The 27,992-nt window shown below is 33.7% G+C and overlaps 2 protein-coding genes across 3 annotated transcripts; one reads left to right on the forward strand and one right to left on the reverse strand.

Moving 5' to 3' along the window:
• The first annotated feature begins 245 nt into the window (after positions 1–245).
• On the forward strand, positions 246–23,332 carry LOC105838915 (UPF0676 protein C1494.01). Its single transcript, XM_012684846.3, has 6 exons — positions 246–1,068; positions 15,832–15,947; positions 20,950–21,065; positions 21,431–21,575; positions 21,813–21,995; positions 22,499–23,332. Exons 1-6 carry the CDS (start codon positions 975–977, stop codon positions 22,844–22,846), a joined length of 1,002 nt encoding a protein of 333 aa, XP_012540300.1. The 5' UTR covers positions 246–974; the 3' UTR covers positions 22,847–23,332.
• On the reverse strand, positions 22,744–27,988 carry LOC105838913 (translation initiation factor IF-2, mitochondrial). 2 transcript variants are annotated; one of them, XM_012684841.3, is made up of 12 exons: positions 27,771–27,988; positions 27,404–27,536; positions 27,031–27,317; positions 26,755–26,915; positions 26,436–26,662; positions 26,079–26,349; positions 25,040–25,293; positions 24,084–24,342; positions 23,851–24,015; positions 23,646–23,786; positions 23,394–23,581; positions 22,744–22,880 (listed from the first exon to the last, which is right to left on the reverse strand). In XM_012684841.3, the coding sequence occupies exons 1-11, from the start codon at positions 27,806–27,808 to the stop codon at positions 23,409–23,411; spliced, it is 2,109 nt and encodes a 702-aa protein (XP_012540295.1). In that variant the 5' UTR covers positions 27,809–27,988; the 3' UTR covers positions 22,744–22,880; positions 23,394–23,408. The 2 variants fall into 2 exon arrangements, with proteins under 2 accessions (XP_012540295.1, XP_012540296.1); XM_012684842.2 differs by having other exon boundaries at positions 27,705–27,867.
• Between the last annotated feature and the right edge of the window lie 4 nt (positions 27,989–27,992).

Here is a 27,992-nt window from a genome sequence, read left to right on the forward strand (position 1 = left end):
GTTAAACAGATTTCATTGTCTCGATATCGCGGAATCGGCTTTGGCACTGCAGATCCGCTTTAAATAAATAAAAGACGCGACCGCGTCTGGCAGATTTTCCGCGCGCCGTCCCTTCGGTGGCGCTCGGCGCGCGGAATTAGAGGGAGCGCGCGGGAGCGTTCGGGTACGTCCGGTCGCGATCGGCGGCCCTCGGGAGCGCGCGGAACGCTCGACACGGCTGGGAAAAAACGGTCGACGCGCTCGGCAGTTCGCGAACGGCCGCGCAACGGTACGGTTGGATGTGGGGCAATTGCGGCGGTTGGCGCTGGTGGTTCGACAGTTAAACGAGTGATCGTTCCCTCAAACCGCCAGCCATCGTCACGCCGTTTGTAGCATGTGCTCACTACTAGTCCGGAGCCACGTATGCCGTTTACCGCATCGCGAGCCGCGTAACAAGCTCGCCTCCTACGGCTACCGTTAGGGCAGCCATATATCCCGATCCCTCCTCCACCCCCTTGCCCGCGCGGCTCCTTCGCTTTCGCGCATGTGACGCGGAATTTCTTTTTTGACAACCCCTTTCAAATCGCGCCCGCCATTCCGTTCTACGCGGATCGTGCGCGCGCGTGTGTGTACGTACACAGTGATAGTATGATCTTCTCTTGGATATTCTAGTGAGTCCGTGTGGAGAGTGCCTTATACCGGGTGGCCGAGTCGAACGCGCGCGCGGAGAATAAAGTGACGTATCTTTTTCTTTTGCTGTCGCTCTCGCTGCGGCGGACAGGAAAAGAGAGAGAAAGAGAGAGGGAGAGAGAAAGTCGAGAGCGGTTGGTCTGCGACGACGAGAGCATTCGCAGAGAGAGAGAGAGAGAGAGAAAGAGAGCAATAGACAGACAGAGGAGGAGAAAGAGACCGGGCGGGAAGAGAAGCGAAAGGAGGGAGCGATCCAGACGTAAGAGGAATCTCGACCGATTTCCAAGGAGACTCCGGCTGTCAGGATGAGTTACTGCACCAGCGCGCCCATGGTCACGCACACTTGCGAGACTCTTCTCAGCAAGTGCGAAATCCCGATCATCGACCTCGCGCACATGGGTGAGTGTGGCTTTTTTGGATCTACACGCAGCGCCGCACGCGCGCGTGCGCTTCGCGGAATCGCAGGCGCGCGAGTTGGACGTCCGTGATTTTGCGGGAAACGATATGCGATTTCGAAATTGTTAGTGTCCGTTTTCACGGACACACAATCGCGCGCCTTCCCGCCAGGAGTTCGTCGCCTCCTCGCGTGCGAAAGATCTCGCGTTGCTGGGTGTCGCAAGTCGGTCATAGGTCGGCCACGATGACGAAATGTCACGGTGTGTGACAGAACTAGACTGACGTATGCACGACTCGGAATTGCGCTCGAAATTTCAGCGTAGAAAACGTGTTCGTCTTCCTGGATGAATGACGATTCGAAAGTCTGGGAATTTTTCAGTTGCACATGTGTAGAGAAAACGATGCCTTTAGATTTATTAAATGTTTTTAAAAATAAAGAAATATAATATGCTTTGGAGTAAACAAACAACTGTTTATTTGAAGAAACATACGATTATTTGATTATTTATTAATAATACTGTTTGATTCAATGAAACAGTACTTTTTTCAGTCAATGAAGTTAACGTTTCGTGTAACACATTATGTTGTTTGAATAAAATAAATTTAAATAAATGGAAAAAAAATGTTTAAAGAAATCGTTTTCTCAATGCAGGAAAAAGCTTCGATTATATGCAAATATAAGTTATAAATTCGACCAATAGCAGACATTATTGATTCTTATTAATGTTGACAATATTGAATTTTATATTTTACTCGTAAAATAAAATGTTGACTATTATACTGAGAAAATGATCTGCTTAAAAATTTATACATTTGAAGAATATAAATTTATTTCATTGAAACGAATCTTTATTTAAATGAAGGCAAAAGAAAATTTTATCTCTAACAAATAATTTTCTTTAATAAAATATATTTCACAGAAATGTATGTATCGTTATCACAATCAAATTTTTTAAATAATCAACAAGTAACGGAAAAAACGTTAGGTGATTAAATAACTCAGACAGTTCGAATCTCAAGATTGAAGTCAAATAGTTTGAATTTTTCGAAAAAGATAAGATATGTACGGATTGAATTCAATTCAGATTCAAAAGTTCGAAATTATTATAGTTTGAATCTAAATATAGACAAGTTTTTAATTATCGATTAATTAATCGATGAATTAAAAAAAACTTACTTTTTTCTTTGACACATTAATGTAGAAAAGAATATATCACAAAAAATTGCTCTTTTGTTTACAATGTATACTGCGTTTTTTATCTTTTTTACTATTTGAATTGTTCGAAATATTTGAACTATTCGTTCTTTTTTTTTACTTTGATCAGATCGAATATATGTTCGCATCTTTTGTTTAATCACAAGTAATATTTGCTTGCTAATGTTTCAATTTTTTTTCTTAATTACTTGTCAAATTGAAATTAATCGCTAAATTACAGCCATTAATATTTGCTGGTCTTGATTTTCTGGAATTATTTTATTTCTTTTCTTCGCTAATAAGTTTTACGATCGGAAAAACTTTGTACGTGCAGAATAGTTATTTTATCTTGCTATTGAAAAGATAAAATGCATATCTCCGTTATCGAACCTTGATTCAATTTATTTTCATTTATCTGCCATTATCTGCTTTTAGAGGGACTTTAATAAGTCATTCAATTGTTGAGATCACATATCGTATGTTACGTATACTATAATAATAAAATCTTAATCTCCGAACTTTTTAGCTCTTTTGAATTATGTATGTTTGCCATTTGGCGTGGCAAAAGTCAGCTTTTTTTCTATTATAAATAAGAACATCAATAGCTGCCGTTGTATTGGAGCGTAGGCGACGCATACGAGTGCATAAAGCGTAGTAAAAATAAATGACATTTATTTATTGTTGTGTCTAACAGAGGCTCCAGTCAGTACGTTTTCTAACACTTTTAAATGCACTTTATTCACTCCAATGTATTATCACGTACATTGTTCGCACGATCTTACAATCATTTCCGAGCTTTTTCAATACTTTTATTAAAATAGAATTCTATTTTTCAATTCCGTTTCGAAAACAAAAAGTTATAATTGGAACGATAGTGTTAAATATACCTTTTAAATATATTGTTAAATATTTTTCTGGTAGAATAAATTTTAGTGGACAAATATAACAATATTTGTTTTTATCTGTCTAATATTTTTGTGAAGGGATAAGTGGATAAAAGTTAATCGCATCGGTAGAAATTAATATCTGTCGAACGTGTAGGATTAGAAGAAAAATCCGAAAAAGAAAAGAAAACGAAAATTGTATTATCACAAGGTTTAGGTTTCCAGTCTTTTCTTTAAATGAAATCTCCGTCGCTTTTGGAGCAAAAGTCTAAAGATAAATTTCCACAAGCGGCGTGACAAACGGTTGTTTCTTTGCGTGCGAATCATATGGGAGCTCACGATAGTAGCGAGGTATCGGCAGGCGCAGGACACCCTATATAAACATTCGAGGGCGCCAAGGGAGGGGCCCTTCTTTGTGAGAGGGGCTCTGACCTCAACGGATCGTCGGGACCCGCGATAGGCGCCTCCGGTTGCCGCTGGCTGGCTGCTCGTCTGGCTAGGTGCCTGGCCTCGTTGCCAAGCAGCCGTAAAATCGTCGTCTCTCACTCTCTCGAATCCTCGAAATTCCTCGCGAACCCGAACGTCCGGTCCTACAGACATGGAGCATCGTCCTATCGGAGTCAAGCGGACTCGTCTCTCGATTCCCTCCTCCCTTTTCCCCGCTCCCCACCCCTCCGGCTCCATCGGGTTTTGTCACCGGAGTTCACGAACGTTAAAATCGTCTGGTCCGCAAGCTGCGTATTTATTTTCGCGTATAGGATTTCGAGACGAGACGGATGGCGGTCTTCACCCTTTATTCCTTTAATTAATCACTTAATTTATTGCCGTCTCTACTTTTGTTTATTTTACTTGTCACGTGAATTGATTGCGACGAATATTACTGACGTAATGAACACGTATCGGCTCATGGATTGACCTCAGGGTCCATTTGTAATATCCGAGAAAATAAGATTAATCGATTAATTTACGCAAATAGTATTACCACCAAGCTGTTAAAATACCCACGGTCATGCCCCCTACGACATCTGGAACAGCTGGAATAATTATCTCTTACGGCGCACGGGGAAAACAGCGTAACGTTTACTTCCCCGCGATCGTATATGTTCTTCTCTCGCGTGTTACGTATTGTAATTTAAGAGGCACCTGTAACGTGCAACATTTCTATTAAGAGAGAGTCCTTGAGCGCGAAAAATCATTTCCTTTCTTTCCCCGTCGCGCTCTTTACTTGCCGTTAATGGCCAGCGTGGCGAATATCCTACGTAAGTAGCATGCAAAGTCGCGTACACGGTGTGCCGAGCAAACACACATCGACGACGAGCCGACGACGAGGCCTCATTCCGCGTATAGCGAGAAACGTCAAACGGAACAATAGAGTGATTTAGAAATTTTTCAAACGTCCCGAGAGGATATCCGATCGTTATATCAATTAATGTTAATGTTATCACTATAGTGAAGTACTGGTTTTTTTTTTTTTCGCAATGACCTGTGAAATTATCATCCGAACGGCGTGTGGCCGATGAGTCAGCCGATAAAACTTGTAAATGCCATTCTGTGTGCGACACTAACAATCAGAGTTCTAAGTCGGTTACCATGATAGAATGTTATCTGACCTAAAAGTAACGACCTACTCTCCTTCAGTATAATACAATACGAGCCAAATTTCGTGACGCTGCGCATCGTGACGATTAGCCATCTATACAATTATGAAATTATATAAGGGTAAAGTAACGCCAGTATACTCGCACATCTGTTGCAATGTCTGTTCGCCATTTGAAGATCGTGTGTCCTATCCAACCAGCGCGCTTGCGATCGATCACATACAGCATATTCTAACGGGGGTTTTAAGGTGTGTGTGAAGTTGGCATGTCATTTTGTGGAAACTCATTAATTATTGAGAGTTCTGGGTTCCTTTCCAATAGTTCCACAGTGCAAAGTGAGACGCTAACTTCACGCGCAACGTTTCAGATTGTCCTCTACGATTTTAAGTCATAGATACATCTAGGTGTACACTGAGAGAAAAATGTCCAAGTATTGGACTAAATATTTTTTGAGATTGTAGTTCTTCGATATTTATTTGTTTAATTTTTTTTTTTTTTTTTTTTTTTTTGAAAAAGAAATACACATCTCTATGAAATATTTGTGAAATATAGTTCTGAAATATACTTCTGCAAAACGTATCTTAAAGAGGTGGCACTTAGCGTGCGTAAAAATAAATGATTTATTTGCTGGAGATAAAACTTTTATTTCACCGTATTTAAATAAATCATTTATTAGAGAAAAATATTTCAAAATGTTTTTGTGGGAAATAATGTTTTATTTTATTCCAAAAATTGTATTCCTAAGAAATAAATTAATAAGAAAAATGAGATGTATTTCATAGAAAAGTTTCGTCATCACAAAGAAACTTTTTATAACAAAGAAATATCGAAGAATACGTCACAAGAGAAATATTTGGTTGTCAACATTTCTTTTTTCTCTGAATGTATAAATATCAGATTCCCCTCTTCTTTATACAAGAAAATATTTCTCTATACAAATATGTGAAAAACATTCGCGTCTTTACCTCGACTTTGGAATATTTTAAGAGTAGCAAATATTCTCTTCGCTCTCAAATAACTTTCGCAATGAACCGTTTTATCATTAGAATGAGAGACGCATTTATTGTATTTCTTTTCAATGACACCCGAAGTCTTCGATTGTGCAGCTCGTGCGTGCTCTATCGTTTGCAGCTTATTGGCAAAAGTGTCGCGCTGATGTGTCTCGCCACGCGAAGTAGAACACGCGCGTGTAGAACTCGTGTCATGTCGGCTTAAAGCTCGAATTTACACGCGGCTTAAATAACGTGTAACACGTCGTGTGTCGCGGCCGATGAAACCTCTCGTGCGCCTTCACACGTCCGGCGGGTCTGAATCATGATTTGAGTATTTGCCGGCGAACGTGGAAAATGATGGTTCACGTGGATCACGTTCGCCTCTCGGTTCAGTCTCGTCATCGCGGGTCTTTCACATAAGCTCCGCTGCCTTTCATGTGTTACTGCGAGAAAAACTGGCCCAACCGGGACGTTAAACCTTTCGTTAGGAAAACCTATGAGACCTTTTGAGACATAACGAGAGAAATGTGAAATGAACGAAATAATAGACCAGTTTTTTAGCGCAGAATTTCTTGAACAGTTTACCTTTCCTTTTTCTTTCCTCTTCAATGTGAAAAGAAAAAGAGGAAAGAATCGCACAAGATATTCAATTAAAAAGAAAAACAAGCTTAATACGCTCTTAAAGAAAAAGGATCCTTGTTAAAACCTTAAAAAATTTTCAAATAAACCCCGTCGTAAATTTTAACATTTACATTGTTGAATTTTATATCTATATATAAAGATAGAAATTAAAGTTTTTTCTGTTTTACTTTACTTGATTCATGTATAATTTATTATTTTTTATTTAATTTACATATTATAATTTGTCAGTGTGCATAACTTATTAAAATTTTAACATAAATTGATATTAAATTTAGCTCTTGTTGCCTAATGCTTGATTTTTGTCTGATGCTTTTAGAGAATTTGAAAATGTTCCATGATTTTTGTGTTGTTTTATCTCTTTTTCCTTATCTGCCTGTTAATTACGCGCATCACGTACGTGCGTACGGAAGGCTAATGGCTATACTGGTTGGATTGCGAAATTTTGATGTTACAGGCACTTAGAGACCTTCCAGGTTGCGAAATTCGCGACAGGCAATGTTATGGAAAGTAGAAACGTGAGACAACAGAATATGGTGGAAGTTACGGGATTATAAGCAACGTATAAGATTGCAACGGTTTGTTGGTGTCTAGATGTCATAAATGTGCATATGTGCATATTTAACATGAGACGGATTCGAGATATCTGTGAGAACGCGAGTTTATTTTTATAAATCAAAATGTCAATGAAGCTAAATCAATCTATCCCCCTTAAACATAAGACTCCGTTTGTTCGTAGCTCTATTTTTGGTATTTTAAAGATGCATAAGAAATCAAAGAGTAGTGGCTTCGATTTTTTTAAATGTTTTTTTTTTTTGTAGAGCAAGATTGTCAATATTGGCATATGCCTTCTAAAGCGAATCACCTATCACCTATTTCTCGGAAATTAATCATTGCTCTGTATTAATATGTGATGATGAAAACATAATCTACTAAGATAATTAAAGAAATAAAACACATAGTTCGCATTCATATTTTTTTTACATAAAAATTCCTTTACTTCTACTAAAAATGAATCTAATCTAATATAACCTTTATATGTAATTGCGTTATATCCGCCTTGCGAAATAGTAAGTTATTCGTATAATCTACAAAAAATGTTTAACGTCAAAGTAAAAGATTTCTAGGAATTCTCATATAACTTATTAATATTTTGTACAAATAACTCATGTTAAAGAGAAAGAAAAGAAAAATGTAGTCTGCCAATTTTGAGATCTAATTTCTCAGATGTTTATTTTTTATTATGTTGTGAAAATATTGATTATTACAAAATATATGAAACAGTATTATATAAATTGCTATATTATTTGATAGAAGACATTTAAATTTTTACTTTCGAAGCTTATTTTTAGCTTTTATTTAAGAAATATTGTTCAAAAATAATCTGATAGTATTGGTGACTTTTCTCTATTAATTTTCAACTTGTGCTTCTGCAATAAATATTAATCTTGAATTGAAATCGAAAAAGATATGCAAAAACATTCTGATATGGAATGACGCAGCTGGAAGGTCGACATTGGCATCGTCGAATTGATAACAATACATTGAGATTGCGGCCTGTGTCGCAACATAACTTTGTACGCGTGTATAGGATTGCAAATACAACGAGAACTTGCGGAAGTTTGACTTTTACCGTTGAGACACGTATCGTGAATAAAAAAAAAAACTCTTCCACTTGCTACGTGTGTTTAAGTACATTGAGAAAAAGATACTTAAAAATTTATTTATGAGATATAAATTTATTTCATTGAAATAAATTCTTATGTAAGTACTACAAAACTAAATTTTATTCCTACCAGATAAACTAATTAATAAGAAAAGTGAGTTATATTTCACAAAGTTATTTCATCATTAGTCAAGAATTTTTTATAATCGAATATTGAAAAAAAAAAAAAACTTATTTGTTTGCTGATATTTTTTTTTTAGTATGAGAAGAGATTAAAAGCCTGAAATGAAATAAATTATTGGCAAGAAAGTATGATCATTATCGTATTATTTCGTTTATAATATAAATCTTGTTTGCATAAGCATAAATGCACGAATATCATATAAATTAGCAAGATATTTACACGCGCGTAATAAATGCATCATAAATTGAATACTGTCGAATGACGAGATCTTTTCTTATCACCTTTGCATAAAGGTGATATTAAGAAACTGTTTATCCTCTTGTCTGTAGATAAGTTTATGCGGTTTTTACACGTTTATACGCAGAAAACATGATATGCACAATTCCACGAAAGCTGAATTTTCTCGTATTTTCTTAAAAATCACAGAAATTATGAAGCGAAGATAAATTGCATTTAAGTTTGATGTATACTTTATGTTTAATTTATTTATACTCATCACGAACACAATTGCGAATTTACGCGAGAGAGTAAATAATAAGCAAGAATTAAATGTGATGTCGCTATTAGTAATAGTAGTCATCATAAAAAATACATGAAGCTTATATTCACTTTATCCTCAATTCACACGTTTTATGACTTCTAAGAAAATGCGGGAAAATTCCCTTTCCATGGAAATATGCATTTTATGAGTTCTGCATATAAACGTAGAAAAGCGTATAGATATATGTCGACAAGAAGATAAAATGGATAAGATTATATTAGTTCCCAAATCTCTAAATCTAAAGAGTTTTTCTGTGACTCTTAGATTTTGGATTCCTTGAGTCTGTCTTATCCTTCAAAAAAATATATAATAAAACAAATAAATACAGGGTTATTCCAAATCAAAATGTTTATGAAGGTTTCATGAATTTTTTGTGGGTAACGTAACATACAACTAAAACCAGGAGCCTATTTTGTAACTTTTAATGACAGTATTGGTATCTTTATACTATCATTGTGCAGATATGGTAAAAAGCTGCGCAATGACAACGTAACGATACTAACGCTATCGTTAAGTGTTACAAAATAGAAACTTTATGAGTTTTGCTAACCATCCGTATGGCTATAATTGTTGTATGTTAAATGCGCTACTTATAAAAAATTCACAAAACTCTGATGATCATTTTGACTAGTTCCGTATAATACAAAGAGAAGAGGAAAACAAATAAATTTATTCGGAGATATCAACATTGAATATGAGCTCTTCACTTTTTATTTATCTTTGTAAAAGATACAATATCTTTTAAGAGAAGGCATATACATATACCTAAACGAGGCTTTAACGTGCGAATTTTTTGTTGAAAAACGGAAAGAGATAAGTAGAATTTATTCTATTGTAAAGATCATTATAGTTTTTTGTTTCAGCAAAAAAAACGAGCAAAAAATTCTAGTAAAAATTGTTGTGTTGACTTTGACCAGCTGCAATTTTGTTTAATATTTCACAAAAGAAACCAACTACGTAAGTACTAAATCTGTTTTAACTTCATAAAGTTTGTATCACTTTGGTTTCTGAGTTCTGTGGCAGCGCAGGTCACTATATAAAATGCATAAAAATGAATAATAGGAAATCTTAAATATATATGATTTAATAATATGTTTATTTAATAATATGTTACTTTTTAATAAAATTTATAAACGTAGAATAGTATGATTTTTACAATGAAGCAAATATAACTTCTCGATCTCTTTCCGTTTGTTCCACAAAATAAAACTTGACATTTTTATAAATTTTTTTATAAAAAATTCGCAAACTTAGGTGTTTGACTCATTTAAGTGCAAATGTTCTCTAATAAATTTTCTATTCTACTGATAGGAAAACATAAAAAAAGAGATAAGAAAGGAAAGATAAGAAATATATTCAAAATTACTTTAAAAGTAAAAATCAATTTTTGCATACATATAATCTGCTTTTTATAAAGTAAAATTTGTATTACGAATTAATATTAGTTGAACATATATAATAATAATAATAAGTGATTCAGTAGTTCTTTTCATATTTTGAGATAAATTTGCATGTCGTTTTATTTAAACATACTGTTAACTGCACGTACTTTAAAAACAATAAGAATGTGTAGAGTTTTCGTCGTTTTCGACCGTTAATTGTTCAACGATGTTTCAGATCATAAATTCAGTATTCAATTCAGTTATGTGCAGATGTATACAATGTTATCGATAATGCATACACAAATTATAAATCTACTGTACAGATAACTTAATAAGATATCGAAAAAATAAATATTTTATGAGCTTGGGCAAATCCCTCTTTAAGATAAGTACCGTCTTATTGAAAGTTAATTTTAAGAATTTTTTAGTGAAATTCGGAACATGACGTAGTTTCAGAAAATGTGAAAAAAAGAAATTTATCTTTTAAATTAAAGTAGAAAGTTCTTTTAAAGAAATTGAAAATTTATATTAACATTTTATATTAAACAAATTGTGAATTTAAACAAGACCTGTGTGAAATGAAATAAAGATTTCACAACTACAATTAAGTAGCGGTTGTCAATATGGATTAGATATTATCTATTAATATCTGGAACATCCAAATATCCAGCAATGATACAAAATTTGTAATATTTACGAATGTAATGTCACTTTTGCCAGTAGACTACATATTGCGCACCTTTGGAGTCGATGTCCGGTAACGGTATACCTGATCGTTATACTCTAGGCGAAAGTATCGGGGAGTCTGTCGCTACCAGGAGAAACTCCGAAGAATATTTTCTCTGCTATTATATGTACACCCTAGAAACGGCTCCCTGTTTTTAGTTGCACTTATAGGTATAGCTTTTCTAGGTATACCACATGTGCTACGCAGAAGAATAATCGATCGCCATGGGAAAGTTTCCGTTTATACGGAAATGAAATTTATGTTAAGCATTTGATTTACGTGCCCTTAACCCTTATTGTTGATATTCATCTCCTCGATGAGCTTTCGAACATATTTTTTAAGTTAAACTAAATTTCTTTAACAATTTTATTGCGTCTGTTGCAAAAAGTTAAATGCTATATGTAACTAGCATAATTATTTATATAATAGTTTTATTATACTTTTGCGTGGGAAATATTAAACAATTTTACTGTTCAAAGTTATTTATTACACGTTCGCAAAAACTGTTCGCAAAAACTCGATATTTGATCAACAAAAATATTTAAAATTTAGAGTAAATTAACTTTATAATTGTTGTTTACATTAAAGTAGGGAAATTACATTTTAAAATGTAATGTATTTTAATTTATCGAATTTATTTTCGTTCAACAAATCAAAACAGATACGATAAGCTCATTTCTTGTTGCTGCGATATGATTGTATACACTTCTGCCACGTGGAGAGATGGAATCTATCGCATTAGACGTTTCGAAATATTTTTTTCGGAGTGTGACAGAGAGAATGTAGACATACCTTTGGTTAAGATTAAACATCACCAGCTGGCTAGCTGTAGTTCGATCAATAGGATTACACATCCGGAATCTATTATTAAAGGGCAACATTTCTCTTATAGTATCGCGGTATTAATACGGCTTTGTCGCCGACGACTCTTTCGTCTTTTGCACGAGGTGATTTTTGGCGTCGTGCCCGCGGCCGATGTATGCCTCGAGGACGGTGAAACGAAAGCAGTCCTGCCGACTTCGTCGTCATCATTGCGTCTCGATGCTGCCAAAATAGCGGACAAAGTAGGAAGAGCACTACGTCCCGCTGACGTCAATTGTACGGAGTACGCACGCCGCCGGGGGGAATTTGTTAAAGTATACAATCGTATACCGCGCATACTGCACGTTCAACATTTTTCTTAACCCTCCCAAGTTGACGTCAAAATCTGTAGCACAGTTACTGACGTTGGGATTTCAGAAACCCATGTTATTTGTGCTTACTAATAAATTTCACGGAACGAAAACGGCATAGTTTATGTGAAAAAGAACGAATAAGTTTATTTTGATAACAATTCAAGATTTATAGTTATATATTGATGGCGAATCAATAGATCGCACGTTTTAACTTTATTGCCCTGTATGTTATTGTTTTAATAAAATATTTTTTTTATTAATGTAGCATATTTCTTACATGCATATATAAGAAAATTATTTTATATAAGTCATTTATAAAAGAAAATATATAAAATCGGCATTAATGCAGATTTATCTCGCTGAAGAAATTTCTAATTTGAAAATTTACAATTTAGAAACAATAGAAAGTTTAAATTTTCCAACTTAATCGCCATCGATCAATTGAAAAGGACACGCTTGCGAGAATTGTCGTAAACCATGTGATTATATGCCTAGCGATTGATATTGCCATATATCTTCGATATAAGATTGCGACAATAATTTTTAGTGCGAGCGCATAATCGAGAACGAGAGTTAATCGAGTGAACACTAGCCGGGCAATAATCGTCAGTGCGGTACGCACGCGGAGCATATATCTGCGGTTTGTTTCTCCTCTCATCGCTCATGGACGGATCTCGTTACGACACGACGCTCGGGGACGATGGCTTTCTCAAGAATTATGACCTCGCGTTGGCTTCCAAGGCTTACTGCTAATCATTTTTGATTTTCACTACTTAAATCGACGATGTAAAATCACAGTAACAATTACCGTTAATGTCACAGTTTACGACGTCATTGCTGACGCATAAGTGATTTAACTCATAGCTAGACGTAAGATTCGTCATGCAATATGTGTCGATACGCATAATTTTGTAATTGTCAACATTTTTTTCACTTTAGCTGTCCTGCTGAATGAACTGATATTTTTTAGTATAGAGGAGAAGGTGGTAATATGGCCACTTATTTATATTTTATTTAATAACTTCGTTAATCAATGTTTTGAGTTGAAATTTTACGATTATATTCATTAAAGTGTTGTTCATTAGATTTTTAATTCAAAGTTATAAAATATTTATTATTTTATATATTATTTATAAAAATGTAACGATACTGCATAATGGACTGAAGAGAAATGGGGAGAGTAATATGGCCACCACAAAAATAAACGTAAAAAAATTGGTTTTGTTTGAAAAGGTATTTTGTTAGAAACATATACTTATATAAAATAAGTTGTTATATCGAAACAGGTGATTTTTATTCACATTTAATGAAAGTTAAATAAAAATAACCTTAAATCTAAAGAACTTTATTCATATAAAGGATTAAAAAAAATTAACAGCTTTAAATTTAGCCTTTAATCGGTTTATCGAGTAATTTTGTCGATATGGAGATCTCGAAAAAAAAGTGATCATATTACTATAGCACACTTAGGGCCGGTTGTTCCAATTTCTTGGTAAATTTACCTACCAGGTAAGCATGCGTCTATCTTCATTTCTTTTCTTAAATAAATAAAGACGAACATATATTTACCTGATAGATAAGTTTACCAAGAAGTTGGAACAACCGACCCTTAGATGGCCATATTGACAACATCCTATATCATCGTTTAATTTTGTATAACTCGAAATATATACAGCCGAATAAAGAGTTAAATAATAAGAAAGTATTCAAGTGTACATACATTTGGGTGATAATGCGGTTAAGTTTAAAAAGAATGAGAAAGTATGTGCAATTAAATGTTAAAATGTACCTTAAAAAATTTTCGAAATTTCTAAAAGTAAAAATGCCTTGTAACAAACGTTGACTATTGTGTTTTGCCATATTAGCATCATTATATAACAGTAGGCTACTAAACAAATAATATCATAAATAATTACTAGAATTCGACAACGGAGATAATATGGGTGGCCGTATTATCCGCACTGGCCATATTACCACCTTCTTCTTTACTTTTATATGTATTATGGAAATTGTGATAAAATGGTTATTATGGTAAACGATGATCGAAAACCCTAGTCATTTTAAAAATATTATTTGAATATTATTTTAGTATTTTGATTAAATAAAAATGAAAAATTATGACATGATTGCAGTTGTAATATAACTGCGATTGTGTGTAAATGTAACAGAAACATGAACCTGTTTGTTGGTTTTGTTTTCTTTACTCACAATATCGGTCTTAATGTCAATGAACGCTCATTGAGTAAAAGACTTAATCGATCATCAGACTGCAGCCGGCATCGGTATCGCGTATCGCTTAAGACTCGAGTTGAGAAATTTAATACTGAGTATCCCAATCCGCTTCCTTAATCCGCAATCAGCGTTTGGCGTAATCTTTCGCGAAACCTGAGCCTTTTCAACATTTTCACACGTACTGACATTGTATAAACTGGTATGCATATATAATATATATTACACATATGCTATATTTTGTAATAAAGTTGTAGAGGGATATTTTTTTTATCATTTTTCTTATTTCAATATTTTACTTTTTAGTTATGAAGATGTTACGAAGAATGTAAACAAAAAGTTTTGCTAAGATAGCACAAACTTTCCGCCTATAACGATTAAGTGTAATTTGTAGTTTATGACTCTTTAAAAGACCGATAAATTATAATACGACTTAATCGTCATAAGCAGAAAATTTGCTATCTTAGCAAAAGTTTTTATTTAATTTCTTCATAACATGGTTAAAAACTAAGATATGGCAATAAAAGACATTTATAATACATTCATGACTTCTGGTCGGTATTTCAAGATAATGTTAAATCTCTTTTACAAAAAAAAGTTTTTAAACTTTGCACAAAAGCTTTTTTTGCACATTCATAAATTTCAATTATTTTAGACACTTGCCGTGCTGATGGCATAATGTAATATAATAATTTTGTTTGCGACATCGTTTTTAGCATTTGAAAATCTGAAAAAACATTTTGTCTGGCTTAAAATAATATTTAAGTTATGAACCGGAAAATTCCTGAATTAAAGGATGCTTGCAGGATTGGAAACGTTTTATGAAAGTAATCGTTGCTAAGTAATTCGCTGCTTTTTCAAGAAGTTTTGATAATCTTTTTATTTAAATGGGATCCAATTATTCATGTAGTTATTTAATCAGTTTACTTAACATAAAATCTATTTAATGTTTTGATTAATTGCAACATGGTCCATACACATGCATTGTATACGTTTATAAAGTAATTATAAAAATTGTTATCGTTACTATTACAGAGAAAAGTAACAATCGTTACAAAAAAAAAAAAAAAAATTAACAATACCGCGAATGGCATTACAAGAAATATTATTTCTCAAGTCTAGATATTTTTACATATATATAATCTAATATTTATATTAAATTAAAATAAATATAATCTAATATTTATATTAAATATTGTGTATACATAATATAAAACAATTAACATTATTCTACATTTTTCGATATATTTGCAACAAATAATTTGCACTAAAATATTTGTGTTTCCGCCGCTTCGCAAATGTGATCGATATCACGGGCTGTCGTAATCTTTTGTCGTGATCGAGTAATTTGAAGTGCCAATTGAAACGAGTGAGTAATTCATGGCACTTTCGCAATGTCGAAACGCAAAAATCAGCATTATCAAATCAGAATTTCCGAAAAAGAAACGAAATAACTTGATGAAATACGAAGAAGCGCAGTAGCTTTTTCTTCCGCGAAATTTTATTTCTCATGCTCTGCGTTCATACTTAAGCGTTCTCTTACGCTTATTTCAGGCACGGCGAAATGTCCTCAGAAGGGAGTCGTGAAGCAGGTGTCCTCGAAACTGCTAAGGGCGCTGTCCGAGAAAGGATTGGCCTTGCTCGTCAACCATGGCATTCCAGAGTGCAAGGTATAACGAGAAAAAGTGGAAGAGACGCGTTTGCAAAACGATTAGCGATCGCGGGGTTTCTTTTGATTAATGGTGGCGCCGGTGTTGTCGGTCTTGTCGATTTCCACTGCTTCGCAAATGTGGTCGACATCACGCACTGGCGCAACTTTTCGTCGTGATCGAATAATTTGTAGTGCCAATTAAAACTTGAGTGAGCAATTCATGGCACTTTCGCAATATCGAATTCAAAATTGATGTCTAAAAGGAAAATTAGACTCTACTTCTAGCAGTTTTGTACAGATACCCGAGAAAATATGATCTTTTTATAACCGAAACTTTGCTGAAAATTACAGAAATTTTGCATTCTGCTTTCAATCTTATTTGTAATTCATAAGAACAAGTAGTTAGTAGTAATTAGCTACCGAAAGTATAATCAGAAATGATAATAAGCGCGTAATAAAGTAGGAAAGATGCCAATACTGGCATATTACTTTATTTCTGGACAATATTTTTTTAACAAAAACTAAAAATGAACTTTGAAAAAATATAAATGTAAACTGAAAGTGTTTTCTGTTAGATGATATAGTAGTTTTTATGATATTGATTTTTACAATATTTTATAATAATTAATATTTTTGCAACATAAACAAAAATGTTTGAGGAATTGGATTTTAAAACTAGAAAGTAGACTACATTTTTCTTTTCTTTTCCTTTAATATGAGTTATTTGTACAACATATTTACAAATTAATCTATATGAGGATTCCTTTTATTTCGATGTAAAATATTTTTTTATACAAATATGCAATGTTTAGCTTTTGAGAAATAAGATGCCACTTTAGGAATAAGTATATTAATATTAGCAACTTTCTCGATAAAAAAATTTTTATATATAAGAACATATAGATATAAATATAATTATGTACGAAATATATGTCTATATATATTCTCATACCAGTTTTTTTTTTAAATAAAATTTTTGTTTGGTGTAAAAAAATAATAATTATGAAAAGACAAAGACTAATTGAACGGATAATTTTTGCATTGTTTCTTTTACAAAAAGTTAAGTATGAAGAAGTGAGACAAAATTTCCCGTGTATAATCATATATATTTCTTGAATCATAAATATATACATGGGCAATTTTTTCATTTTTTTATATAGTTAACTTTTTATAAGAAGACCAATGCGAAAATAATCCTAATAATAATTATCTCATTAGTTTTTGTCTTTTCAGTATGACTTTTATCTTTTTGTACCAAACAAAGAAATTTTATTATACAAAAGAAAGAAACTAGTATAAACATATATAGACATATTTCGTGTATAATTATATTATATTTTTGTATGTTTGTATATAAAAAAATTTTTATATAGCGAGATCTTTAAAATAATATTACATCAAAATAATACTTTAATAATTTTGATTCACACCACATAAGGCTGTTATTATAATTAGATAAAGATAGCGATTAATAATTTTTTTTCTGAGCGAGCGAGCGAGAGAGAGAGACATCGAGAACAGAAGAACGTCTGAGTTTCATAATTTACATAAATTAAAGATTGTTTTTTTTTTTTGTTATCGAACGCTTATCTGGGAACTCGATATCTTGGAGCGGCACCAAAGAGCAGTTGCGTTTTCAAGGGCCCATAGATAAACACAATGCTCGTTGCGCCGATGATGGCCTTGCCGGCATTCGCGCCCGCTATCGCAAACTTTAACTTGCGGGTGATATCGCGACGTATTGTACAATAATATTTCACGTGATAATCCGCTCCCCGCGACTCGTGGACTCAATCGTGATCGCGCGAGCGTATCGATACGACAAATAAACGAGCCGTCGTCGACGCGAGAATACGTATTAACGCGCGCGTAACGAAAAAACACACATTGCGCGGAGAATACGCGCGCCGGAAAGGAGGAAGAGGGAAAAAAACGTGCAGACGTATACGCCGCCGATACATCGCCGCTGGAAGATAAGATGATTGCTCAAGGATACCCATATAAAGCATCGCTCTGAACGAGGCCGTGGGATCTCGATTCCGAGCCTCGAATGTTATAATGAGCGGTAGCCAGAAGTTTCATTTTAAGACGCTTATCGCTCGAGATAAGGCTGCACCGGACGAGCCATTGAATTTTAACACAGGCGCGCTCTTTGTTCCGCGCGCACTTGATTTTTCGTTCCGTATTATCGGTGAGCCGGCGGCGGATTATCGGAATTTAATAATCAAACGGCTCGACGTAGAAGCGCTCTTGCACTTCCTTGATGCTTTTGCCAGATACACGTAGAAAGTCCATGTTTACGAGACTTATCGTCGGCCTTTATCTTGATTGAGCTGATTATTTGTCCGCTCCGGTTATTCCGACGTTACGTATCGTAGATTTAACTTCAGCTCAGCGAAGGCAATTTGCGAGACGAAAAGGAGTCGGGTGTTCGATGATTTTTTTTTCCTTTTTTTTCTCTTACGGATCTCGCGGTCGAGTCACAATCCGTGAAGAGATATACGACAGCAGCGGATACAGCAGATACATCACGCGCGGCGGAATATGCTGGAAAACAAAGCTCGCCGTAGCGCACCGCGACGACTTATTTGTGCACTTTGTTCCGCATGTGTCGGTTTCCATTTCCAATTATTGAGATACCACGCGGATAAGCGCGCCCGGACACGCAACGGTACGATTATTCCGCGACGGAATTATTAGGAGCGATAAAATTCTGCCGGGGTTTTTTTTTTCCTCCGCCGCGCCGTCGCGATCTTTTCCTATTAGCATTACGTAACGGGCGGCATGCGATATTACGCCATCGATAATACCAGAATACACACATGCACATTGTGTTTGATCATCATCATCATCATCATCATCATCATCATCCTCCTCCGGGCCGGAGGTACACATGCCCGCTCTGTCGCGCCGCATGACATATGACCCGCGCGTCAGCGCGCGTGAATCATTCTCCGTTCTGTCTCTCTAACGCCTCGTGATATTACCTTCTCGATATTATACATATACCTGTCACTCGGGGAATCCGCGCGGGTGCCGCGAATGCCGCGGCGTGTTATGAAACCTTATGCAATTACGCTGCGCTTAAACATGCCGTCGCGCGTATTTAATAATACAAAGGGAGGGGAAAAAAACCTGTAAAAATCAGCGCGACTAACAGTCGAAAGAAATCTCGGTCGAACCTCGATTGCCCGAGCAACTTGAATATTATTGAATAATAATAAGAGAATACAGATAGAAAATGTGAAAACATGACTAATTGAAAATAAGTCTTATTCAATTGTAAGAGCTTTGCTGATACTTCTTGTGTAATTTTGTATATCTTTTCAAGTTTATTGAATAAATTTTCTTGAAGCACAGTTATAAGTTAAACAAGAACAGTAATCTTACAATATTATATTGAAAATTGAAATCATGATTCATAAATTTATGTACTCGAAAATCGTAAGTTCGTCATAAGCATCGAATGTATTCGAAGTATATTCTAAATCCTAGTAATTTAATGCTTCAATCAAGAATAGCAAATTAAAATAAAAATTTAATTCATTTATTATTTTTCTTCGATTCAATTTTATAATATTCTCCGAAAGAGTATAAATTGAGTTGAATATTATGATAATAAGTTTTCCTAATATTCGTGATGAGTAATATATTTCGAAATAATATTTGTTGAAGATTACTGTTATTTAGTAAAATAAAAAAATTAAATTAATAAATCGCTTTTCTTAACAGTAGAATTGTTTTTTCTATATATAGATTTGATCTCTCTGGCTGAAGTGTTATTTTTTGCAATAAAAATTCTTTACAATATTTGGGGGAATTAAGTAACAGATGTTTGTTAGCATTATTATTATCAAAGTAATTATCAATTTAATATTGTAATATTACTATTTAATTTTATTAAAAATTATATTTCAAGACTGAAATTTTATTTGGCAGGCAGTTTGATGAATAATAATAAATAAAATCACACAAGAAATATATTTCAGCATGAAGATCCAGCTATGATCGAATAAGTAGCTTGTCTTTAATCAGTTGAATTGAAAATGAAATTATTTGCTCGGAAGATTGGAAAAAAACCGCGTAATGTTTCCCGACGATTTATTTGAGAGTGATTGTTTGTATTGTGACAACGCAAGAGAGACGTCGCGTGGCTCGTGCCAACGTTCTTTTCGCGAGATTGTTGTGATTCGACACGTTGTTTTTTTTTCCTTTTTTATTTTTCCATTGAAATTTGTTGTCAAACTTATGAGTTAAAGGTATTCGATTCTTCCATTTGTGTGAATCTGCTTATTGCCGAACGTTACTGGAATGATCTAGATATCTTTGTGACACTTCTACATTACGCATGCTATCCGAAAGAACATAACGCGAAATCTGAAAGACGCGATTATGATTGTCGAGATACAGGAGATACGCGGGTCTTCGTTCTCGGGAACAATAATTTTCATCGAGAGCAAAATCTTTTATCGTCGCGTAAATATCCGTTTTTTTTTTCATTACCGTGGTGACAATTTTCCTTAAAATTTTTAATATAATTTTTCAAATTTTTTAATGTAAACTTCAGAATTTTTATATAATTTTATAACTTTTTAGAAAATGTCTCAGATTTTTCATACAAATCTTAAAATATTTCACAATATTATGATAAAGATGTGGATTTTCTCAATATTTCTGAAAAGTTCCAATTCGTACGAAAATGTTTTATTAAGAAAAATTTCCATTAAAATATAAAAAAATTTAATAACTGAAAAGTTTTTATATAATTTTTTAAAATTCATATTTCGAATTTCTTTTAGAATTTCTCTGCAATTTATTATTAAAAAATTTCTCTGAGTTTTTATCTTAGAATACAAATCTTAGAATATTTTAGGATTTGTATGAAAAATTCTGAGAAAAATTTTCACCAGAATACATTTTATTCACACTTGGTTGGCTGTGTAGAAATAAAAAGTCTCACGTGTTACAATTATTACGCCTTGCAGGCTTCGCTCTAACTTTATTTTTCCGTGTGTTTCCAGATGAAGGCAACTTACAGAGCCCTAGATGCATTTTGCGAGCTGTCGGACGAAACGCGAGCAAAATACGAGCGCGTTTCGCCGGATAATCACGGCTATGTTAAACCAGGCACGGAGAAGTAAGTTGGAAAATTGCATTCTCAAATTGTTCGCGTAATTCAATTCGCCGCAATTCGATTTAATGAACGTTCTCTTCTATTAACCAGCCGTGATTTGTAGCTCGATAATGGCATCACAAGCGGCGCGTATCGTTCTCGAGTTCAGCCTATATTCTAAAAATATTTCTAATAAAGTTGATCACTACATACAATGATATGTTGTTCTCATATACATAAATTTAACACGTGAATATTTATACTTTAAATATAAATTATATTTATACTTTACTTTTTAATTCAAGTTTTTTTGCCAGTTACTACGTTGCTCGTACAAGCTATAAGTTTTGAGGTTTTATTTAAATTGAATCATTTTCCTATATGATTAGATTTTCGGACGAGATGGAACTTCGCCACGCTTACAACGTAACCGGATGTGGACGAACCTTACCGGAAGATGAGGTTCAGGGATTTAGGTCAGCAGTAGACGAACTGACACGCGATTTCAAGCAACTGGCCACCATGCTTCTTACCGTAATAATTTCTGACTTGTTTAATAATTACGTTCCGTTTCTCTTTGAATGAATTTAACTTCTGGATTCTCTTTGTTCTATCTCTTTCTATGAAAACATCTTTGCTCTTATCAGTTCTTTCGTGGTTGGCAAAACCTTGCCGTGTGTTTGAATTATAATGACTTCATTAAGAAACGAGAACAGTCTAGCCTCCATATAAACTCTAATGAACGCTGGGCAACCCGTTTATTTGCTGCAGGCTCTGTCCGTGGGTTTGGAACAGTCCCACGACTTCCTGTTGTCCAAGCACGCGCACATACTCGGCCCTGGCAACTCGTCCACCCTGCGTCTCCTCTACTATCCGCCACTTGGTGCACCGGTACAAGGACTGACCCGATGCGGCGCCCATTGCGACTATGGCACTTTCACTTTGTTGGCGCAGGTATGCAGATTGCGGCATTACATTACGCGCCTGAAACTTTGCGGCCTTTAGTCTTCGTCCACTAAAAGACTATACAAGATCGTCGTAAATAATTTTCTAGAAAATCCGTTTCATAGTGCTCCGCGTCGTAAATTCTACGTATCTTTGTAATTTCGTTGAAACTGACAGAGATATCTCGGCACATTCATTCGCAGTTCACGCGCAATAGTTTTATGACAAGTGGCTTTATGCGTTATCAAATGAAACACAAAGATATTTAGAAATGCAGAATGGGTATTTAGATACACATTAAAAGATAATGAACCATTAAACATTAAGAACAGAAGTGATTTAAATGCAATATAAACGTAAGTCGCCATTAAGGAATATCGAGTCAATATAAAAGTAACAAGTTTTATTATATACAGCATATATAGATGTATGTACAAATTGTTGACTAATTAGAAATTGTTATTAGTTACATTCTGTAATTTTATGCAAGCTCTACTAAAATGTTTTCACAGGACTGCGAAGGTGGCCTTGAAATACAAATTGGGGAAAGATGGGCTAGAGTGGGTCATCTTCCAGGCGCCATATTAGTGAATACCGGCGACTTACTGGCACACTGGACCAACGGGCAACTTCCAGCGCTCAGACACCGTGTCGTTATACCGGAACACTGCGGTCGCGGTCGTCATTCCATCGCTTTCTTTGTGCATCCAGACGACGATATTCCTATCGAGCCATTAGATACAAAGATCACCATAGCCACGCAGGAAACGACTCCTTGTCGCCTTCAGAAAAAGAAGCGCAGCGTTCTCACGGCATATCAGCATCTTCAGCGTCGTTTTCGCGAGACTTACGCATCCTAATGTCCCGCGATCCTGAATATTCTGTAAGGGTGATCTAATGGACCCAAAAACGGAAACTAAGTCTTTGTACGCTCGCCAAGATGGAATAAAGTTAAAATTTCGCAGAAATTCGGAAGAGATCGATTTTACAGGCAGTGAAATTAAGATTACCGCAAGCTACGTTTTAAATGTGACCAATATTGCTGTACATTGCTTGATATATACATATACATTATAAAAGAAAAAATGTACTAAAAAAAATATGCATAATATCCATTCCATTTAATGTGAACATACAGGAGGGCAGAATTATTGTCAATACTCTTTAATATTTAACAAATCTTAATAGCTTAGCTTTGTTGTCTTAATTTCACGATTTGAGTTTAAAAATCGGATATCTTCACGAAGCGAAATTATGAAATTAAATGTCAAAATAAGATGTAAACAAAGAATGTAAAAGATTGCGAGTCTCAGGCAATAAATAAATTTGTACTTAATTTGAAAATATTTCCGTGTCATTTCTATATCAAATAACTAACTCGAATAAAAAAATATATAATTCTTTTACTTCATTTAACTTTCTCTAAAATCCGGGATCCCAGTCAGTTTCTTGTGGTTTTTGGTACGTTTGATAACAAACTAAAACGTCCCCAGATTTAAAAGATATCGTAGGATCATCAAATCTCAAGCCACATTCCACATCGGTCTTAATCGTTTGTGTTTCATTTTTCAAATGTCTCATTGACAATAACTTCCCTAAAAATAGATAAATAAATATCATTTTCTTTTTCTTTCATGATTTTCAGTTGAAATGTCTTACCAGTATAAAGGATTTCTTGTTCGCGTATTAAACGATACATCGCGTCCTTCTTGAGATTGCCTTTGACGCATCGACAGCCCGCGACCTTTACTTTCTTCTTTTTATCTGTGATCTCGAATTCTTGCAATACATTTGCTTCACCTGAAAGGAAATAAAAAGCGAAATAAACTTACGACTACTAACGTAATTCATGCTTTTCTCATACCTATCACTTCTTCTGCGTCAATCGGTGGAAGTTTCTTATTTATCTCCTTTTTAACATCATCAATAAGTTTATATATGACATTATATGGACGGATCGATATCTTTTTCTTATTAGCTTCCTGTTGCAAGTCTTTCGTTACGCTAACGTTAAAAGGATATATAATAGCTAGAAATATTTCATAATATTGAAATTCATAAAAAATAATATTAATCGACATGATATGTATTATTTACCATCAAACGTGCCTGCCATTTCTAAATCAGTCTCTGTAAGAGATCCGACGCCGTAGTGGACGACACTTAATTGACATTTGTCATCACTCCCATATGTATTAAAAACGTCTAATATAGCTTCTACAGAACCAGCAACATCACCTTTTATAATAACATTGAGTTTAGGTATTCCATTATCGGGACTTTCATTCTTAACAGGCGTTGATAACTTTGTATATCTGCCAATCGCTCTTCTTTTTGCCAGATGTTCTTTGTATTCCTACAATCATCGAATAATAATATGATAAATAACGCTGTACAATAATATATACCTGTTACGTTATATTATCTTTATATTATCAACAATATAAAGGTATACGAATCAAATATTTGTATAGCTGAATCAAATAGATAGAATTGAATCGAATCAAATCTTTGACAATATGTTCGAAATCAAATCACCTTTTTAAATGTTTATGTTTAATTTGAATACTAATCAAAGTCGAATTTTGTCGGATAATAATATTACATTGCTTATTTGATTATAATAAAATATTTTCAATGACGTTGAAATTTTTTTTAATAAATGAGAAAATTGTTGATAAGCGCTTTGAAAGAATGTCTCGTTACTAAAAAAATTGCTATGTTAAGTGTTAGAAAATTAATAATAAATATCGGGGTAATACAATAAGAAGTATGCAAGTTTTATAAGCTGATAAATATGCAGAAACGACCGGTTCAAAATTATTGAACAAAATCGAATCAAATTGCTCGAATTTGAGACTGTTAGATTAAAAAAAAGTTCAATTGAGAAAAGAAAATAATTCACAGTATTTGATGGCAAAGAATAACAGAAGCTTATTAGCATCATTATTATCAATTTAATATCAAATTAATTTATTAATTTAATATCAAACTAAATCAACTGATTTGATTCGAATTCAAATAATTCATACATTTATAATTAAAAAACTTACCTTCAGGTATTCTTCATGCTTTTTATCCGCTGCAATTTTATGTTCCTCTGCTAACTGTGCAGCTTTCTCTGCCTCCCTGTATCGCATTACTACGCGTGCCTGCCTCTCATTCTCAACTTCTAATATCTCGTCTCCAGCATCAGGTAAATCCTTCCATCCGATAATCTGCACCGCGTCGGATAATTTAGCCTCCGTAACTGGACTTCCAGAATGATCGAACATAGCTCTTACTTTAGCCCATGTTAATCCACACACTTTCTTAAGCAAAAAAGCTTTATTAATATTTTGAAACGTTAAATTACCTTAAAGTACATCAAAAATAAATTTAAAAAGAAATATATAACTTATTTCTAAGAATATTTATTTTGTGAAATTCAGAGTTGAATAGTAACTAGAGTTAAAAGTTGAAAATTAAGTAATAAAATTAAAAAGTTAATAACTTTAATTTTTAACCAATTATTTTTAACTCACATTCTTTAACTTATTAACTTTTTCCTAAGTTAAAAAAAATTATCTATGTTAAAGCAATTGTAAAAAATACATTCTTATATTAATTAAAAAAAAAAATATTTCTTTGTTGTTTTACGTGAACTAATTCGAATAACGAATAAATACTAAATTTATTTAATGATTTATTGTAATTGTCTTAGACGCGTTCCACTTAGTGTTTACAACTTTTAGAATCATTTCATCATTATTCATTAAATATAATGAATAACAAATGATGTTTGCAAACATTAAGTGAAACATGCTCTTAAAGTAATGTAATTTTTAAAAATTTCAATATTTTTATTCAATATAAAAATAATACTTTCCAATTAAATTTTTAATTTAATTCAATTTAATCTTAATGCAATTTTTAACTAAGTCTTTTATTCAAGTAATGTAAATAAATTGTGAATTATTTTATAAATCGTCAACTTTAACTTAATTTAGTTCAAAAAATATTAATTAATCCAACTCTGATAGAACTTAATTATTTTCATGAAAAATTTTTTCTTTATCTTTCATTCTCGAGAACTAAATATTTTGCGCATACCAAGAAACGCGCCTTTCCTCAACGTGCCACGTTGAATTAAAGCTGTTGCTAATTTGCCGCGATGACGATCAGTAGAACATTCGATTACGACAGCTTCGACTAACCCCGTCGGGTCACCTTTTAATCCCACCAGCTCAGCCTGCAATGCTATAGCTTCTATCAAGATATTTAGGTTAGTCCCCTGCAAAGCTGATACATTAACGCTTTGAACATCCCCGCCCAATGCTTCCACTAGGATCCCCTGTTGCGCAAGCATGTTTTGCGTTTTTGCCTGAAATACATGTTGTAAATTATGCTGCTTTACTTTTAACGATTTCATTGTTTATTAACTAAATATTAATAATTATTATGACGTACGATATCGGCTTCCGGTTTATCGATTTTGTTGATAGCCACAATGATCGGGACTTTTGCGGCTTTTGCCATGTTTATACTTTCTATAGTTTGCTCCATTACTCCGTCATCCGCTGCCACTACTAATACTACAATGTCAGTTACTTGTGCACCTCTCATTCGCATAACATTAAAAGCAGCGTGTCCAGGTGTGTCCAAAAATGTTATTGTTTCTCCAGTTTTCAACGTTACTGTCAAAATATTAGAGAAAAATAGTTAACATTACTATACTTATAATGCAACTATGACAACAATGAATATTTAACTAGATCGTACTATTTACCATTAAAGGCACCAATATGCTGAGTGATACCACCAAACTCCGTTTTCACAACTGATGTATTACGTAATGTATCTAGTAATGTAGTTTTTCCATGATCAACATGGCCCATAATTGTCACCACTGGACGACGTTTTATTAGTACAGATTCGTCTGGTGGAGGCCTAAATAGTGAATAAACTATATATAATATATGTAAAATAAAAAATATAAATAATATAAATATTGTCATTTTATTGTCCTATATTTAACTACTAGGATTAATTCTATTATCAATACCGCTTAACAACGTTGTAGTCCTTTGTATCATTTTCCACTTTTTGATCTGGTCTAGAAATTACTTTAAATTTTGCTCCAAGTTTCCGTACAGCGTTGTGCAATACATTCATATCCTCTATAATGGTATTTTTATTATAACGTACAAGTGAATCAGACATAGAAACTGCATTTATAACGTCATTTAAATCTCTTCCTGCAGACGTTGCCAGCTCTAACACTGTCATTCTCTTCCATACATCCACAACTGGTAAACGTTTCTTTGGTTTAAGTTGAGTGAAAGTATTCAACTGCCAAAGATAATTAACTTTGATATAATATGTTAAATAATTAAATATTCTAGTATATGTATATGCATAATGAACTATAGAATTACTTTTGGATTCTTTTTCTTAAAATATTGTGGGGTTGTATAGTAACACCGACATTGCGTGCAAGTGAGGACCAAACTGTATAAATTGTATTTCCTTATATTGTCGCATCTGACAATCTCACGGAGTGGCAGTAAACTACAAATTGCAATATAAAATTATTACAAAAAATACACTCTTTAATTAGACATTACATTTTGTAAAGAATATAAGAGAAAACTAATAAATTTGTAGTACAGGTTATGTTTCTTTTCTTGCAAGGATACGTTAATTTCTCACAATAATGTCACAACAAAATACACATACTGCCTAATAAACTTTGAAGATACGATTTTGATCATCGTGACGTCTTCAGAAAAATAAGATAATCACCTCAACTTTGTGCACGTTTTGATCAAGGAGGCAGCCATAGCATGTTGAGTCGCTTATACAATCGGTTTAGCTAACGTAGGCCTGCTCTTTTTAACTGTACTTGTTTGCACTCCTCTTTTCTCTTTTTTTTTTACATTGAGAAAAAGAGGAAAGATGAATCATATGCGAAAAGTTCAGCTAAAAAAAACAGATCTTTTGAAAAATTAAAAATTTATAGAATTT

The sequence above is a fragment of the Monomorium pharaonis genome, chromosome 2, assembly GCF_013373865.1.
Source record: "Monomorium pharaonis isolate MP-MQ-018 chromosome 2, ASM1337386v2, whole genome shotgun sequence".
In the NCBI taxonomy this organism is placed as follows: Eukaryota; Metazoa; Arthropoda; class Insecta; order Hymenoptera; family Formicidae; genus Monomorium; species Monomorium pharaonis.